Source organism: Electrona antarctica (assembly GCF_951216825.1).
Source record: "Electrona antarctica genome assembly, chromosome: 6".
NCBI classification, from domain to species: domain Eukaryota; kingdom Metazoa; phylum Chordata; class Actinopteri; order Myctophiformes; family Myctophidae; genus Electrona; species Electrona antarctica.
Window position 1 is genome coordinate 29,490,988 of NC_136811.1, and position 17,353 is coordinate 29,508,340.

The 17,353-nt window shown below is 40.2% G+C and overlaps 2 protein-coding genes across 2 annotated transcripts in view; both read right to left on the reverse strand.

Moving 5' to 3' along the window:
• Positions 1-678: 678 nt before the first annotated feature.
• On the reverse strand, positions 679-6,356 carry LOC306925029 (G-protein coupled receptor 20-like; the record flags this gene model as incomplete). Its single annotated transcript, XM_079503712.1, has 6 exons — positions 6,315-6,356; positions 4,280-4,546; positions 3,580-3,824; positions 3,046-3,130; positions 2,006-2,131; positions 679-897 (listed from the first exon to the last, which is right to left on the reverse strand). Exons 1-6 carry the CDS (start codon positions 6,339-6,341, stop codon positions 679-681), a joined length of 969 nt encoding a protein of 322 aa, XP_079359838.1. The 5' UTR covers positions 6,342-6,356.
• An 8,375-nt stretch (positions 6,357-14,731) lies between these two features.
• dgat1b (diacylglycerol O-acyltransferase 1b) overlaps positions 14,732-17,353 on the reverse strand; it is a 40,618-nt gene continuing 37,996 nt past the window's right edge. Inside the window, exon 17 of the mRNA XM_079503273.1 lies at positions 14,732-17,353. This exon is cut by the window's right edge and continues 433 nt beyond it. The gene's annotated coding sequence lies outside the window, so the exon portion shown is untranslated.

The window sequence follows — 17,353 nt, forward strand, 5'->3', positions numbered from 1 at the left end:
TAAAGAAAGCGAAAAGGAACAGTAAAAATGGCGATATAGAATATTACTTAGCTCTTTATTGCCTAATTTCTATATTCTTGGTTTAGTTTAAACATTATGATGTGGGATTCCCATAATATATTAAGAATTCACATAAATTCACATAATATTTTGAACATAATTTATACAGTGTCTAATGTATTTCACACCTGACACCTCACACCATAATTAGAGGCCATCCACCAAAATAAGTCCAATCAGTCCTTGGATTGTGTTGAGACGGCGGCAAAAAGCTGCCCTCTCCTGGACAGGATAGTCATTACAAGGAATGTCTTTCCCTTTTTTTCCCCTCAATCCCTGGCTCAAAATGTCTTGCCGTTCAAAGCCAATGATTCCCATGACCGTTTTATAGTATGATTCCCTAGAGCTCACATACTGTGGATGTATATCAGGTAGGTCCTCCTCATCATTGCTATTGCTTTGTCAATCATTCCATCAGTTGTTCAAGTAGATTGCAATCTCTGGTTGGCACAAATGAACCCACAATCGCCAGCTTGTACCTTTCTGCTAAACTGCTTCCTCACTGTAGTCTCTGTGTATAGTGTAGACTAGAGGGAAGCTGGCATAGCATCATTATTTTGAAACTGAAAGCATCAACTTCAGTCTGTCATGTAAGTGACCTCTGAGGTCATCCCCATCCTATACAGCTATGTGAGCTAGGGCAGTTAGAGAGAGTGGCTGCATGTGCTCCAGCTCAATGTGTTCCTGCAGTGATGGGACGATGTTGGTCATCATGATCACGTTATTGGTGATGGCATTGACCGTTCCCCCTGAGGCCTTGGAGCTGTGCTGCATACTGATGATCTCACCACTGGTCTGCTCTGCCTCAGCACGACGAAAAATACTCCTCATAGTGGCCTTGGAGAGAGAGAGAGAGAGAGAGAGAGAGAGAGAGAGAGAGAGAGAGAGAGAGAGAGAGAGAGAGAGAGAGAGAGAGAGAGAGAGAGAGAGAGAGAGTGGATGGATGGATGAATGAGTTTATATAGGTCAGTGGTTCTCAACCAGTGGTCCTTGAGGAGGTTCCAGGTGGTCCCCAGCTAAATGGTGGAGAGTTGGTAACCAAATGAACCCTTATTAGTGTAACATGAAACCAAACAGACCCTTATGGGGTCCATTTGGTTTCATTTTACACTCTCAAGAGTTACTGTAAAACCACCTGTATTACTTAATTTACAAGAAATCTACACATTCACAATCAGAGAATGTAGAAGATTTGTTATTTTGATAAACGTTTGCCTGTTATTATGGTACCTCTTGTGGACAAAATCGACAAAATAGTCTAAGTCTTGGGTCTGAGAGGCTAAATGTCATCAATTGGTGGTCCGTGGCTTAAATGCCAAATCACTGGTAGGCCTACACAGTAGGTGAAGATTTGGAAACATAGATGGGATTTGAAAGATAGATGGTAAGAAGATTGAATAAATTATGATTGATTGATGAAGTATTTGGGAGAAAAGAAGGGAAAAAGGGAATAAAAGTGGATCAACATACCTCCTTCTTCCTCCCTCGCTCTCTCACATATTGCAATTTTGAGGGGCGCCAGCCCCTCCAACGTCTGCCTTCTGAAATTACGTCATATGGCAGCCAAGTCTATGGACTTTTAATGTTTGTTTACAGCAGTTAAACAAACATTATTGACTTCATGTGACGTATAATGTGGCAGTCACAGTGGGCGCCCCTCATTCACACGATTGGGATTTTTGCATATAATCTTTGAATTTATTATGACAAATGTAATTCGAATTTTAGCTTAACAATTTTTCACTTTTGCATACGATTCAGAAGAACTACCAAGGACACAAAGTATACTCTCTCTCTCTCTCTCACACACACACACACACACACACACACACACACACACACACACACACACACACACACACACACACACACACACACACACACACACACACACACACACACACACACACACACATCAGCACGGACGCACACTCAGCATTGTTACCTGGAAGTTATTAGTAACAAAGCAGTACACCACAGGGTCCATGCAACTGTTTAAACTGCTGAGAGTCACGGTCAGATGGTAAACAATCACATGGTGGGGCATGTCCGGATAGAAGTACACCAACACCTACAACACACAGCACATGGCCCATCATCACAGATGCAATGACATGTTTATACCTTTTGCCGAGTGTTGCAATCCAACTTTCCAATCCAATCCAATCCACTTTATTTATATAGCACTTTGCACAACTCAAGGTTTACAAAGTGCTGTACAGAAAGTTAAAAGCTAAATACACTATAAAGCTAAAACAAAAGACACCAACAAACCACACAGTAGAAAAGGCCACATAACAACAAAGCCACAGAAAAACACAGAAACTCTCAAACAGAATTAAAAGCCACGGTGTACAGGTGGGTCTTAAGGCGAGATTTAAAAGTCTCGATGGTGGGGGGCAGTTTCACATTGGAAGGGAGCTCATTCCACAGTTTGGGGGCTATGACAGAAAAGGCTCGGTCACCTCTGGTCTTTAAACAACTTTCAACAACAGCTTTATATCGACTCTTAACCACCTTCGATTCTCAGTAAAACAGACCTGAGTGTATTGGACTGCCTTTTTGAGGGGCGCTATAGCCCCTCCAATGCAATGCTTTTGAAGATTACGTCATGTGGCAGCCAAATCTATGGACTTTTTAATGTTTGTTTAGGGCACTAAAAGATGACGTAAGACGGCATGTGGCCAATATAATTACATCTTGTGACTGATTCCGTTTTATACTATAATAACACACTGCATTTATGTCTCGTGGAGGATGTTTGCTTTATGTATGCCCATGTGACCTCATGTTGCAGCCACTTAATGTTTGCCTTATGTACAGTGTATGCCCCCCTGTCTACACAATAATCTCTTTGCCAAAAATAGATGATCTACAAGCCCACGCAAAATTTCCCCAAAAATAGGGATGCTGAGGTTCAAGTGGTTAAATCTCATACAGTATTTCTGGGTTTTTGACATCCCTTTAAAGTGGAGTGTCACTCACCTGTCGGATGTGGAAGGGTGTGAAGCAGACAGTGAAGATCACCAGCACTGTGGTCAATAGTTGGACAGCTCTCCTCCTCCTCTCCCTAACAGACACAGCTTCAAATCACCCACTGTGACATTCAACCCACCATAACCATATTTCAACTGCTGTCAAATAGACACCGTGTTTTTTACAAAAGGCCTTTCTTTGTTTTGTTTTCTTCCTCGAGGACAACATGGGATTTATATGGTCGAACCTTTTGTTGTTTTCCTGTAGCTATTTTAGATGAAAATACATTTTAAACATACTATTGGCTATGCATGTGTGAAGATTTATTCTTGAGTATTTAGGTCTTACTAAGACAATAAGTGTCTTTGTGTTATGAAACTTGCTCTATCGAGTAATGTAGAATGTACTGTAAGCATTCATTCCAAGTGGCAAAACAATGTAGTTATAGTTCCAGTGTGAAACCATCAAATTTTATGATAAAAAAATTAAATCAAAATAAATGAAAAGGCAGCATCTTAAATGTTAACATGAGATAAGTTATACCGGCTCTGCTGCATCAGGCGGCGGTCAGTTAATGCCCACATGATTCGCACAGTGAAGACCACAATGATGATAAGGGGCAGGAAGAACTCTGTGATGGTGAGGAAGAGGAGCTTGGAGAGACAGCAGCCCGTATTCCGAAAAGCAGAAGACAGGAAGGAGTAGGTGAACACAATGGCAAACAGCCAGACGGAAATGCACACACACTTGGCCACACTGGAACTACGCCACCGTCGGGATGCTTCAACCTATGAGACAAAACAAAATAAAGTGTTAATATATATATACTGTATCTTGGGGATCTTCCTGCTCGGCACAATTAAACACTTGTCATTAACCATTAAGAGCAGGGAGAACAACCCCCATTAGGGAACAGACTAATAGCAGAGCCCACCGGTGGTGCTGGAGCAAACGGTGCGTAACAACAACCAGGAACGCATAGGCATATGCAGAAGGAACGCTGGAAGAATGCAGACTTATGTGAGCTTAAATACCCCGCCCAATTGGTCAACTGATTGCCACATCAGCAGATAACATAGGATCTTGTGATAAAGATTTGTTATTTTTGTTTATTATCTTTGAATTTCAACACAAACGTGAATCATCTCTTTGGAGCATCCATCAAGTTGCATGAAAAATCAGACATACAGTAACTGATTATAATACCCTGCCATGCATGCATGCGGGCTGTTTTGAAACCCACCTGTACGATGGCGAGGTAACGGTCAACACATATGCAAGTCAGAAACAGGATGCTGCAGTACATGTTGACAAAGTAGCTGAAGATGTGCAGGTAAGAGCAGGTGACACATTCTGACCCACTGTAGTAGAGCAGGATACGAGTTGGCAGAGAGAGGTTCACCAAGAGATCAGACACTGCCAGGTTGATGGTGTAGATCACAGAGGTGGTCTTTGGCTTGGTCCGGTAACAGAAAACATATAGCGCCATTGTGTTTAGAACCATGCCGACCTGGAGAGAGGAGGCGAAGGAGGAAAGAAGAAGGGATAGGAGAAGAGGTTGGGAGAGGAGAGGAGGCAAGGGGGATAATTGGTTCATTGAAGAAAGTGATTAGGAATGCTGTGACAATGGCAGCTGTCGAATACAACACGTAACTAACATTTAATTATTAATCATGACCTTATACATGAATTTATCATGAATGTATCATGAATGCATTATTTGTTCCGGGTCCTCACCATCAACATTAACTGATGGTGAAGTCACTATGAGTTAACGTTAAAGTGTAATATATCATTAGTTAAGCCTAGAACACTAAACATATTTTTTTGTTAAACCATCACTAAACACGGGAATATTTCACCCAATGAAAAACATTCCATAAAAAATATTTTTCATAAAAATATATTGAAGTACAGCAATACATGGCAACTTGAGGTACTATTTTTTAATATTTCATTATAACTTTGACCCTATCATAGCGGGGGGAAATCTGTGAAAAACTTGTGTATTATTTTAAAATATTCCTAAAGAAAATGAAATGGAGCTGGGAACTTCTCTTTTAGTCCACCCATTCCTGGCACATGTGAGAATGGTCCAGTGAAGAAAAAAATAAAAAAAAATAAAAAAGGTCCATTGTGGGTGTATGGGATTTTTCTATATCACACTATCACTAAACACGGGTGAAATTCACCCAAACACCTACAGTACCTGTAGGATGTGAGCAGGGAAACAAACCTACCTTCTATGTCACTGAGCATCATGAAGGTACTGAAAGACCCACCCACCTCAGACATCAGCAACATTATGAAAATTACAAAAATATAATCGGAAAATCACCCGTGTTTAGTGTTCTAGGGTTAAGGATGTTATTTTACAGTTCCAATTCCATGCCCAGGATGAGTGCTATAGGCGGGTATAGGAGTAGCGAGAAGGGTTGGTCTCTGAACTACCACCAGAGACCAACCCTGGGCCTCCACTGATGACCACTGATGGTCATAGTCTCATGGACAGAGTCTTCGCCTCCTGGCCTGTCGAAGCCAACTCCAGTCAACTAGTACCCTATAGAACACTAAACATGGGTGTTTTTCACCCGGACGATTATATTTTTGCAATTTTCATAATGTTGCTGATGTCTGAGGTGGGTGGGTCTTTCAGTACCTTCATGATGCTCAGTGACATCATAGAAGGTAGGTTTGTTTCCCTGCCCACATTTTCCCTACAGGCAGGTGTTTGGGTGAATTTCACCCATGTTTAGTGAGTGTGAAAAAATCCAATACACGCACAATGGATATTCTTTTTTTTTCTTCTTTTTTTCTTTTTATTCACTGGACCAATCTCACATGTCTTAGGAATGGGTGGACCAAAGGAGAAGTTCCCAACTTAATTTATCTTTTTTTTAGGAATATTAAAAAAATTATATGCACGTTTTTCACCGATATTCCCCCCCCCATGATAGGGCCCCCCCATGAAATCTATTTTTTGTTTTTTTGTGAAAAGTCATGATGAAATATTAAAGAAGAGTACCTCAAGTTGCCATGTATTGCTGTAATGCAATATATTTTTATGAGAAATATTTTTTATGGAATATTTTATATTGGGTAAAATATACCTGTGTTTAGTGATGGTGTAACAACAAATATGTTTAGTGTTCTAGGGTTAAGTCACACAAATCTGGACTTTCACTAAAACATAAAATAATGTTCTTATGTATGGCTTGTTACAGGATACCTGCAGAACAAACGAGTGTCTGAAGAATATAAGTGCAGGCTATACCTACCAGGAATATAAGAGAATTTATGACCATCAAAGTAATCCAAAGGCTGTAGAAGTCATTGTAAAGGCCCTCGTCTAAATGGCCCTCCAGTCTCTGGAGGTATGGTGCCATAGCGCCACTGTTAGTAGGAGTCTGTATAGAAAATGTAGTATTGACGTACAGCCAGGAATCAGAACTGTTGGAGTACATGATGATGATGTGGGGGATGAAGCGGACAAAGATGAAGATTTGGGATAGGAGCTGATACTCTGAAAGGCAAAATGACATAATCCTTTGTTATGGGTGGTTTTAGTTCAGGGGAATGCTAAAATTCTGAGTGTTTATCGGTTAACAGGAGTATTATTTTTCTTCATGTGACAGTAAGGAGAATGAACAGACAAAAACAAACAAGGAGAATGAACAGACACAAACAAACAATTTTCAGTTGTGGGTCCAGTGAAGTAAAGTAACAATAAGTATAAGATAACTACCAGTATATGTGATTTTAGCTAAAGAACAAGCTGTTATAATTCAGATATTTACATGACAGTTCATCATGGCTTGATACTTGATCATTTCCAAATAAACCTCATGCAGGATATCCAAGATTTGCCACAATAACCTAATAAACTACAGTGACAACTAGTGAGCACACTCAAATTGGATATGCGCACACGCGCACGCGCGCACACACGCACACGCACACACACACACACACACACACACACACACACACGCACACACGCACACACACACACACACACACACACACACACACACACACACACACACACACACACACACACACACACACACACACACACACACACACACACACACACACACGTCTCCACTTCCATCAGGGGTAAAACAGAGGGTTGCTCCCACCCTGTTCCCATGTGTGATCTAGGAGCAATGTGAAGAAAGGAAATGGTGAGCATTCTCTTCTATGCTGAATTTCTGATGAAATGGTTTTACTGTCTGAATGTTGGGAAACTATGCAAAGAATGGATGCGTTCCATAATTGGGAAGGAAACTGAAATCAACCCCATTAGTCTCAGTACGTAGCCCATCACTTTTATTTTGGAACAAAAAGGATAAATTACCTAGTTTCACTGACATTCAAGTGAATGGGGAGAAGGGGTAATTGGCAATAAGAAAAAGTGGAAAAAGAGGATGTCTTTTCTATTATCATTGTGTGCCCAATTGAAATCTGTCATTTTACCACTTGTGCAAATAGAGAACACAGACGCACGCACGCACGCACGCACGCACGCACGCACGCACGCACGCACGCACGCACGCACGCACGCACGCACGCACGCACGCACGCACGCACGCACGCACGCACGCACGCACGCACGCACGCACGCACGCACGCACGCACGCACGCACGCACGCACGCACGCACGCACGCACGCACGCACGCACGCACGCACGCACGCACGCACGCACGCACGCACGCACGCACGCACGCACGCACGCACGCACGCACGCACGCACGCACACACACACACACACACACACACACACACACACACACACACACACACACACACACACACACACACACACACACACACACACACAGAATCTTCATTCTTCTCTCATGTCTGACAGAATTTTACTTACTAAAATCTGATCTATTTCATAATGTTAAAATGTTTTGAGAAACATGAAACACTTAACTACACTGTTACAAAACTGTGTACAGTACTACAGTCACTAAGAGTTACTGTACACATCAAATCTTCAGCATCATGTCCATCCTATAAGTGCAAGGTTATTTCTTTCTCTTCTATTCTATTTCTATGAAGATGGGAACTTGGGAAGTGTGTTTATTTACGACTAATTCCGTGATGTGAAATACAGAGCAGAATTTGGTGATACTTTGTATTATATATGTTTTGGTAATTGTGTGTGGATACGAAATTATTGACAAAATATTGACTGATGTTTTAAATATTTAAATAATTTTGTTATTTGTAAATGTACGAGCCAGCTGAGCCAGAAGTCTGATCCCAGAGTCTTTTAAAATAAGTAAGAGGAGTTCTCCTCCCAGGTGTTTTTCCTCATTTGAATTCCCAGCGTTTAAAAACTACAAAGTTGGTTAAACATTAAACACATTACAAGTATTTTCATATTTATAGGATTATTCCCTACCGTGAACAAATGAACCCTTATGAGAATGTATCAAATCGACCACAATTTGTTATATGGTTGCTTGTGCTTGCTACCTTTCAACTACTACAGTGTATGTGTTAATAATAGGAAAATATATAAACTCAATGTTTACAGAATATTTTAGACAGCATGAAAAATACTAAATATAAATAGAAAGTAATTAAAGGCAGAAAGAGAGACACTGTACTGTGAGAGGAGTGAGTGAATTAGAGAGAGAGAGAGAGAGAGAGAGCAAGAGAGAGAGCGAGGAGGAGGGGGGGGGGGGGGGTATAAATGTGCCCTTGGTATTTCTTCCTCAGAATGATGCAAAAGTGAAAGGTTAAGCTAAAACTCTAGAATTATATTTGTAATAATAAATTGAGAGATTATGCACAAAAAGGGGAAATGTGGTCCCGTGTCACAGGATTAAACAACATCACAGATTCCACTGGTGCAGTGTCAAGTTGAACAGGGAGCCTAAAATGGTTCAGGGGGCTGTAACTATTGGCTCCAACTCGGGAGCTTTATTTTCCATTTAGGTCCCAAGATGAAAAGTTTTCAGAACCCATGGTTGTTGCGCTATGCGTACTCATTGCTCAGAATTAATCTTCCAGAGAAGAATAACCATCCAGCCAATGACAAATGTATTCGATTCCCACTAATGAGAATAACATGCTCAACTAAGAGTGGGACATGAATAATGTGATTCATCAACATAACAAGAGCAGCCCAGCCATACAGCTGTAAGGCCAGTGAGGGAAATGAATGGGTATATTCACAGTAACATCCCCTGATATTATTCACTCTACTGCTGATATTTCATCATCATTAGCAGCACTAAACAGCGTTAAAAGCATCACCGAGGTGAAATTGTGTATTAAACCACTCACTGCCTCTAGTCTGTAGCCATAGAGATAAATGACAGAGCCTACTGGTTCAACCCTTGGTTTTCAAAGAGTGGGTTGGGACCCACCACCAGTGAGTCTCAGAAAGATGAAGTTTGATTATTTAATTTTTCAGAGGAAAATGATGCTGGCAAATATTTTACATTCATGGTAGGCCTACTAAGAAAATGACTGATGTTTACATTATTATTATTACATTATATGTAAATCGTTAGGAATGAAATTTTGATAATTTCTGATTTAAAAAAAGAAGATCTAAAAGAAAAAAATAATTAGAAATTCTAAGAGATCTTCCCATATAAAAATACATACTGTTAAAGCTTCTATACAATAAACAGGCATGAACCCATTTCAGTGCATCTTCATTGCTATGGTGCCCTTTTGTTGTTACTCTGTGCCTTTACATCAAAGACTGTAAAGCGATACAGACAGGAGAGCAGAGGGCTCTGAGGCACATCACAGACAGGAGAGCAGAGGGCTCTGAGGCACATCACAAATAACGCTGTCCAAATAAACCACAGCAATGTGGGAGTCCTCTGTGTGTGTGAACAAGAGGGAGAACCAGAGAGAGGGGCTGTGAGAGACAGGATGGAATAGCTCTAATCTTAGATCCCACGCTGTCTTAAGCCAATTTCATTGTACAAATACAATTGACCATAAATTAGATATTACAATGTCTCTGTAGTCATTTTCATGCAGGCAGTTTTTTGTGACTGCAGACTTCATTTAACTTCCTTGAATACCTTCCTTCAATACCTTAATGTTTGTTTTATTAGTTATTTTTACTTCCAATCAATCCAAACAAAGTCTAGGGTTGAAAATCTGAATACCTACCTATATTTAGTCACCATTTATAGAGACAAAAGAAGACAAAAAAATGTCTAACTGTACCTTAATAATGGAGAGTTGACCAGTCCTTCTGTTTTATCTTTACTCACTGACTCTGGGATTCCCTCAGTGTAATCCTTATCCACTCACTAACCAAGTGATGCAGGGTCAACTCATGACCAACGAAGGGATGTGCAATTCCCAGTGTGACCTTCACCCTCTTACAGTACATCATCTCAGGACAGTGACTTCCACTTATTAAGTGTGTTTATTCTCTGTCAGTTGAAGTTACAGTAGTATCTCTCCTCTTTCTGTCCATCTGCGTTGTTGTTCCATTCAGGTTCTTATTCCATTTAGAGAAATAATTGTCTCAGTCCCTATCAGCTATTATCAAATCCTCCTGTAGTTACATTTGGTCTCTTTATCTTGTGTCTCTTTAGTCTTCCAGTGCGTTTGTCTTTCTTCCTATTTTCTCCTGCTGTCAGCATCCCTTTTTTCTTACATTTTCCATTTGGTGTCTTTTATCTTGCTGCTTCCCTCCCTCCTTGTCTGTCTGTCTGTCTGTCTCTTTCTAATCTCACATTCTACTTTTCAGGCAGGAAGTCTTACTGTCTGTTTACATTTTGTGAAACATACACACGCACGTGCACACACTTGAGCTCATGCACAGTTATTGTGCACGCATCGCATCATAAGCTCTGTAAAATAAATCTTATGCAAGGACAATACAAATGTTTCTTCTCCATAAAGACCCCTTCTAAATGTTGTCAATCAAGGTCAGACTATGGTAAGAAAAGATATTAAGAGAAATATATTAGGTTAATTTTACAGTAACCTATACAGATGTGGCAGAAGAACAAGAACCAGGTCCCCCCTATATGAATTCTAGAGTAATGTAAAAATCTGTAACTAATATAAATAAATATGTAATGTGTAAATGTGTCTTTTGAGTGAGTAGAAGTCCAAAGTCTGTAGTGAAACAAATACTCAAGTACATAACTGGTACAGTCACCTACCAAGTATAGTAGTAGTCTAAAGTCTGTAGTGAAACAAATACTCAAGTACATAACTGGTACAGTCACCTACCAAGTATAGTAGTAGTCTAAAGTACATAACTGGTACAGTCACCTACCAAGTATAGTAGTAGTCTAAAGTCTGTAGTGAAACAAATACTCAAGTACATAACTGGTACAGTCACCTACCAAGTATAGTAGTAGTCTAAAGTCTGTAGTGAAACCAATACTCAAGTACATAACTGGTACAGTCACCTACCAAGTATAGTAGTAGTCTAAAGTCTGTAGTGAAACAAATACTCAAGTACATAACTGGTACAGTCACCTACCAAGTATAGTAGTAGTCTAAAGTCTGTAGTGAAACCAATACTCAAGTACATAACTGGTACAGTCACCTACCAAGTATAGTAATAGTCTAAAGTCTACAAACAACCTGCCCTCTAATCCAAGTCACAGGATCCCTCAGAGGATGAACTAGATTGATCAACATCCCCAAACAATGAGACGGAATTGCAATATTGTGTTCTTAATCATTGCCAAAGAGCAAAATCGACTGTAAGCCAGGAAAACTTGGAAGAAATACCGAATAATAGTCTAGCTATGCAATAACGCACCATTTCTCCTATTTAAATCTTCATAAAAGATCAGATTTTCCATTTGAAGAAAATGCCTAGAATGGATTATTGACCAAACTTTGGCATGAACTGATCAGCGTCAAATGTCTTGTGCACACTGCCAGTAGGCCAAAGAAGTGTGTAGTCATACATCACAGATACTGTATGGCATATACCAGTGGTTCCAAAACACTGGTTCGGGACCCATTTGTATGGCACATTTTTATGGGTCCCTTTATTTTTTTGTTTCCTACATTTTCTTTTTAATTATTATTTCAAAATTGTTTCAAAAAACATTCCCAAAAAAGCAAATGAATGAATCAAAAACAAAATTCAATGATTTCTTTCTGTGAAGAAATCAAAGAAAAATCAAAGAAATTCCATAAATTAAAGTACTGAAATTAGCGGCTCAACAAGCTCAAAATGCAGCGTGGAGCGACACGTTGTGAGCTGATAGATCTGCTATTTTCACTAGTTTAGGTCCTGGACAAACGTCCAATTTCTCTTTTGGGTCTCCAGCTAAAAAGTTTGGGAACCACCGTCATAGACGACTGATGTCATGGACTGGCCACATGACTTCCAAGATCCACAATACATCCACATGGGAGCCATGGCATGGCTTTATTAGACTCCCGTCTTGTTATATAAGTACACCAGTCACAAGTGCAACTGTGCAAAAGTTGAATTTAGACCTTTGTCTATTCTCATGCAGGTGAACCCTGTTGCTGCGCCTCATCCATCTTCCAGAATGGGACAGGTTTGTGTCTCCTGGTTTCCTGTCTGGACGATCATCATCACTCTCAGCCTGTCAGGAGAGATCCGGAATAACGGATGTCAGAAGAGGACTCGTGGATCAACCTGTTACTGAGGATGAGCAGGATGAGGGTTAAAGGTGGGATACTGGAAGGGAGAGAGGGGAGGGAGAGAGAACACGTGAGAGACAAAGAGACAGAGAGAGGGAGAGACAGAGAAAGTGAGACAGAGACAGAGAGAGGGGGAGGGGGGCAGAAAAGTAGAGACTGAAGTACTAGGGGATATTGAGACAGAGAGAGAGAGGGAGAAAGAGAGACAGCAAGAGATAGAGATGGGGAGAGAAAGACATATGAGAGAGGGAGCACCAAGGGACAGATGATTAGGCTTAATTTATACTTTGTCACATGACACGTTCGACAAGTGTCATTTGACAAAAATCACGTGTCGACACTTGACAGATGTTCACTGAAAATGTGTCATATTTGTCGAGTGAAACGGTGGTGTGACAGTGTAAATTAGCCTGTAGAGAGAGAGTGAGAGATACACATGTTTACTGTATATGTGTCACAGATAAATCAATCATGTGACAGAGTTGTCTGCCCGTATGCTCAAGCATAGTACAGTACACCAATGTGTATGTATGACTGTCTGCATGATTATTATTATCATTATTATTATTATTATTATTATCTGCCTGTTTGGACAAATGCACCAAAAAGTATGACAAACTATGACAGGGGGACATGGAAAGCTTTCTTTTAGCCAGGAAGAATCTGATGAGAGGTGACAATGTCTTTTACTCAACTCCTCTGCACTCTCATGGGCTTGGTTTATTTGTCAAGGCGACAGGAGGATGGATGGGGGATAACTGCTGTTCTCAACACTACAGTAAAACTCTGGCCTCTATTTGACGCCCCTGTTCTTCTTCAGATTAGAGGGAGATATAAGGGGAATTTGTACAAATTATGAAATGTGCTCCGATATTTAAAGGGATTATATGAGGAGAGGCAACATGCTGCCTCAACAATATCCATTTGTAGGATAAGTCACAGTTTCATAGTATAAACCTGATTAATACTTAATTGTATGATGGTGTTGCAACCAAAATAACTGATCTACAAGCTCACGTCACAATGCAACATGTTGAGAGCTTGTAGATGTGTTAATTTGCTTATAATGACATGCACAAAATACAAAGTTTTCTGCAGTGGAAACCTAGTGGGAGAGGGGATGTGGGTACCTAGTTTTTAGTTGTGTTTTCTAGTTAATAAAGGATGACAGGGTACGACTGGACAGGACCCCAGGAAGACTAGAGGCTCAGTCATGTGTTTCTAATGGGGATCCTTCAATAAACATAAACATAAACATGGCCTACAATCCCTGAACCAAAGACATGCCTGTTTAAATTTTCATCAATCTATTTCAACACAAACAGTATAGAGAAAGAGAGAGGGGGGTTCCAGACTCCAGTAACTCCCTTTGGACTGCTGTTTAATCCAGTGTCAAACTGACAAAGCACAGATTCGCAGAGCTACCGTCAGATCATTTGATCACGCATGTGTGATGTGTGCACATATGACACTACACCAATGTGATTAATACCATATCTGTATAGAGTACTGCTATCTGTTACTAGCTTACTCTTTCTCCCTCTCTCACACATATAAATAGATTATTATGTCTATTATATATACTATATATAATGGACAGAAAGCGTCTCAAACTGGAGTGGTCTCGGACTGCACTATTTCTGTCAGAGAAGGGAACTATAGGAGACCATTTCTATCGGTCACAGTTGCCTCAGGTTCTGCCTGTCAGGCTCTCCTTTCCAACTCTCTGCGTCTCTCTCCAGTTCACTCAACTGTCACCAACTTTACAGCGTGAAGGTGGTTGTTGTGGGATTCTTCGTGTAGGCCGAGTGGCCGAGTTAACTGCAATTGTACAAGCCATACCGTATGCATACCGTTTTCTCATGTGCAAATAACTGTGTTAACATGCAATCCAATCCAACACATTACCCATCTTGTAGACTACTTGACCATTCATCCTGTATGAAGAAAAAACATTAACAAGGAAGATCAACCTGGCCCTTTCTTACCAATGCATGACGGTAGTCAAAGTATAATTTTAGCCATTCAAACAGATCCAGGCAAGTTAGATCTTTACTTTATCTTTTATTCATTAGAACTCTTGACTTGTGTCATTAGATTTTTAAGTGAATTCAATATTTGCTCAAATAACACATTTACAGTATATCTCATTGTCACAAAATACCGTAAGCCAAAATACCGTAAGCCGCAGGCATTAATGAAACTGAAATATACACTTTTGTATTTCAGGACACTGACACAAGGAAATAGATATGCATGGTTTTGTCGATTGACATTACATTCTTTAGGATTTCATCATGATGAAGGAAACAGACATCATACTCTAGTATAACAACATAAAAAAGACATTAATACAGCGTACCTGAGATTCATTCAGTGATTTTGCATAGTCTACGTCTTGGCAGATGTATCAAAAACAATAAACTTCAAAAGGCTTCAAAACATTTAACACTATTGTACAAGACACTTAACCTGAACGTAATGCTGATTACTGTAGTTTTACTGTGCCAACAGTAACACCAAAATACATTTACATACACAGTAAAACCCTCCAAGCACTATTCCACCTCATTATAGAAGGACAAAACTTAGAGCTTATTCTCAAAGATTTTTCAATAGCTTGAATTAAATCATGTAAAAAAATAATTTAAAAAAACTTTTAGAGCATTGAAATATGTAAAACTGTTGGCCAGAGCCAAAAACAAGATTCAAGAAGTAAATTAGAGTAAAAAATATGGTGATTTCATGGAAGTGTTGTTTTAACCAAGAATGGTTGAGTTGTTTCCTACTTAATATAGAAATAAAACATGAAAAGAGACTGGCCGTGAGATAGGGATGACTCACACTCCCCCATTTGAATGTAGAGTTGAAGGAAATCCCTGCACACTAATACATTGTACCTATCCAACATTGTTAATCCTAAACAGTCCTTTATAATGTGTAAATTGTTTATCAAAGAGACTGATAAGAAATGTGTGTGTGTGTGTGTGTGTGTGTGTGTGTGTGTGTGTGTGTGTGTGTGTGTGTGTGTGTGTGTGTGTGTGTGTGTGTGTGTGTGTGTGCGTGCGTGCATAAAATAGTCTAGAAAAACGAAATACTCTAGGCTCTAAAATATTCTGGCCTAATGTTGCATTACACCACTACTGTCATTGTGAGGATAAATGGGCAATATTGCAAACATTTACAATCAGTAGTGCTTTAATGCCCTTTTGATTATTTACTATCTTAGTATACATTATGATACGGTTGATGATGCTGCATGTTTGGTCGTGTAAACTAATTTTTTTTTTTTAATTTGATTTATTTGTATTTTTATTTGTTTATCTTGTCTATCCTTGTTTTATATTATGTTTTTGTGCTCATACATAATGTCCATGCATACGTATTCTGTTGTTGTTGTTGCTTATGTTTGTTCTTTCTGTTAAAGTACTGATCATAATCAGTAGTGCTTTATGACAGCTGTTACTTATGTAGCACACTGGTTCTCAAGCTGTGGGCCGGGGCCCACAGTACAACAATGTGTATGCATGACTGTCTGCATGATTATTATTATTATCTGCCTGTTTGGACATTACTACGGAGCCCGTGAGTGGCCACAGAAGAACATAAATTTTATCTCGCCCGGGCAAGATAATAACTCGCCCGGGCGAGATAAAATATATTTTGAACCCTGGCCAATCCAGGGCTCCATACAAATGCACCAAAAAGTACGACAAAGTACAGTATGATCGAGGGACATGGAAAGCTTTCTTTTAGCCAGGAAGCATCTGATGAAAGGTGACAATGTCTTTTACTCAACCCCTCTGCACTCTCATGGGCTTGGCTTATTTGTCAAGGGTGACAGGAGGATGGATGGAGGATTACTGCTGTTTTCAACACCACAGTAAAACTCTGCCTTCTATTTGACGCCCCTGTTCTTCTTCAGATTAGAGGGAGATATAATCGTGGGGTGGGGTTGTGGTGAAGGGCGATATAACATTAATATTAAAAAGTGAAACCAATGGCCTAGACGGCTGGCGTAGCAATCTGGGCACCTAGGCTGCTAATGTCATGTAAACCTTTGCTGCGTGTCCCTCCCCATCTCTCTCTCTCCATTTCCTGTCAGTCTACTCTCTCTATCAATTAAGGCAGAAAAAGCCTAAAAGTATCTTTAAAAAAAAGAAAAGAAAAAAGGGATACCAATAAAAAATAACTGATGCTAAGATGCTCTGAAAATGCACGTGGCCCACCCATCATGAGAACCCAGATCCAGAAAAGGTTGAGAACCGCTGTTAGTGTATGAAGTAATTCACTTTTGTTTCCGATTCACATAGTTCTAGCAGAAGGCAATATGCCACTGACGATCAGCCCTCCCATACTGAGTACCAAGCTAGGAGTGATGATAAAAAAACAGTACCTGTGACTACTGCAGCTACTACTGTGTGTGTGTGTGTGTGTGTGTGTGTGTGTGTGTGTGTGTGTGTGTGTGTGTGTGTGTGTGTGTGTGTGTGTGTGTGTGTGTGCGTGCGTGCGTGCGTGCGTGCGTGCGTGCGTGCGTGCGTGCGTGCGTGCATGCCTGCGTGCCTGCGTGCCTGCGTGCGTGTAACGCGATGAGTGTAAAGGTCCTTACACACTGGGAGCGATTATTTTGTGCGATTAGATTGCCTTAATTTAAACTGCTGTGTGTTATGACTCAGT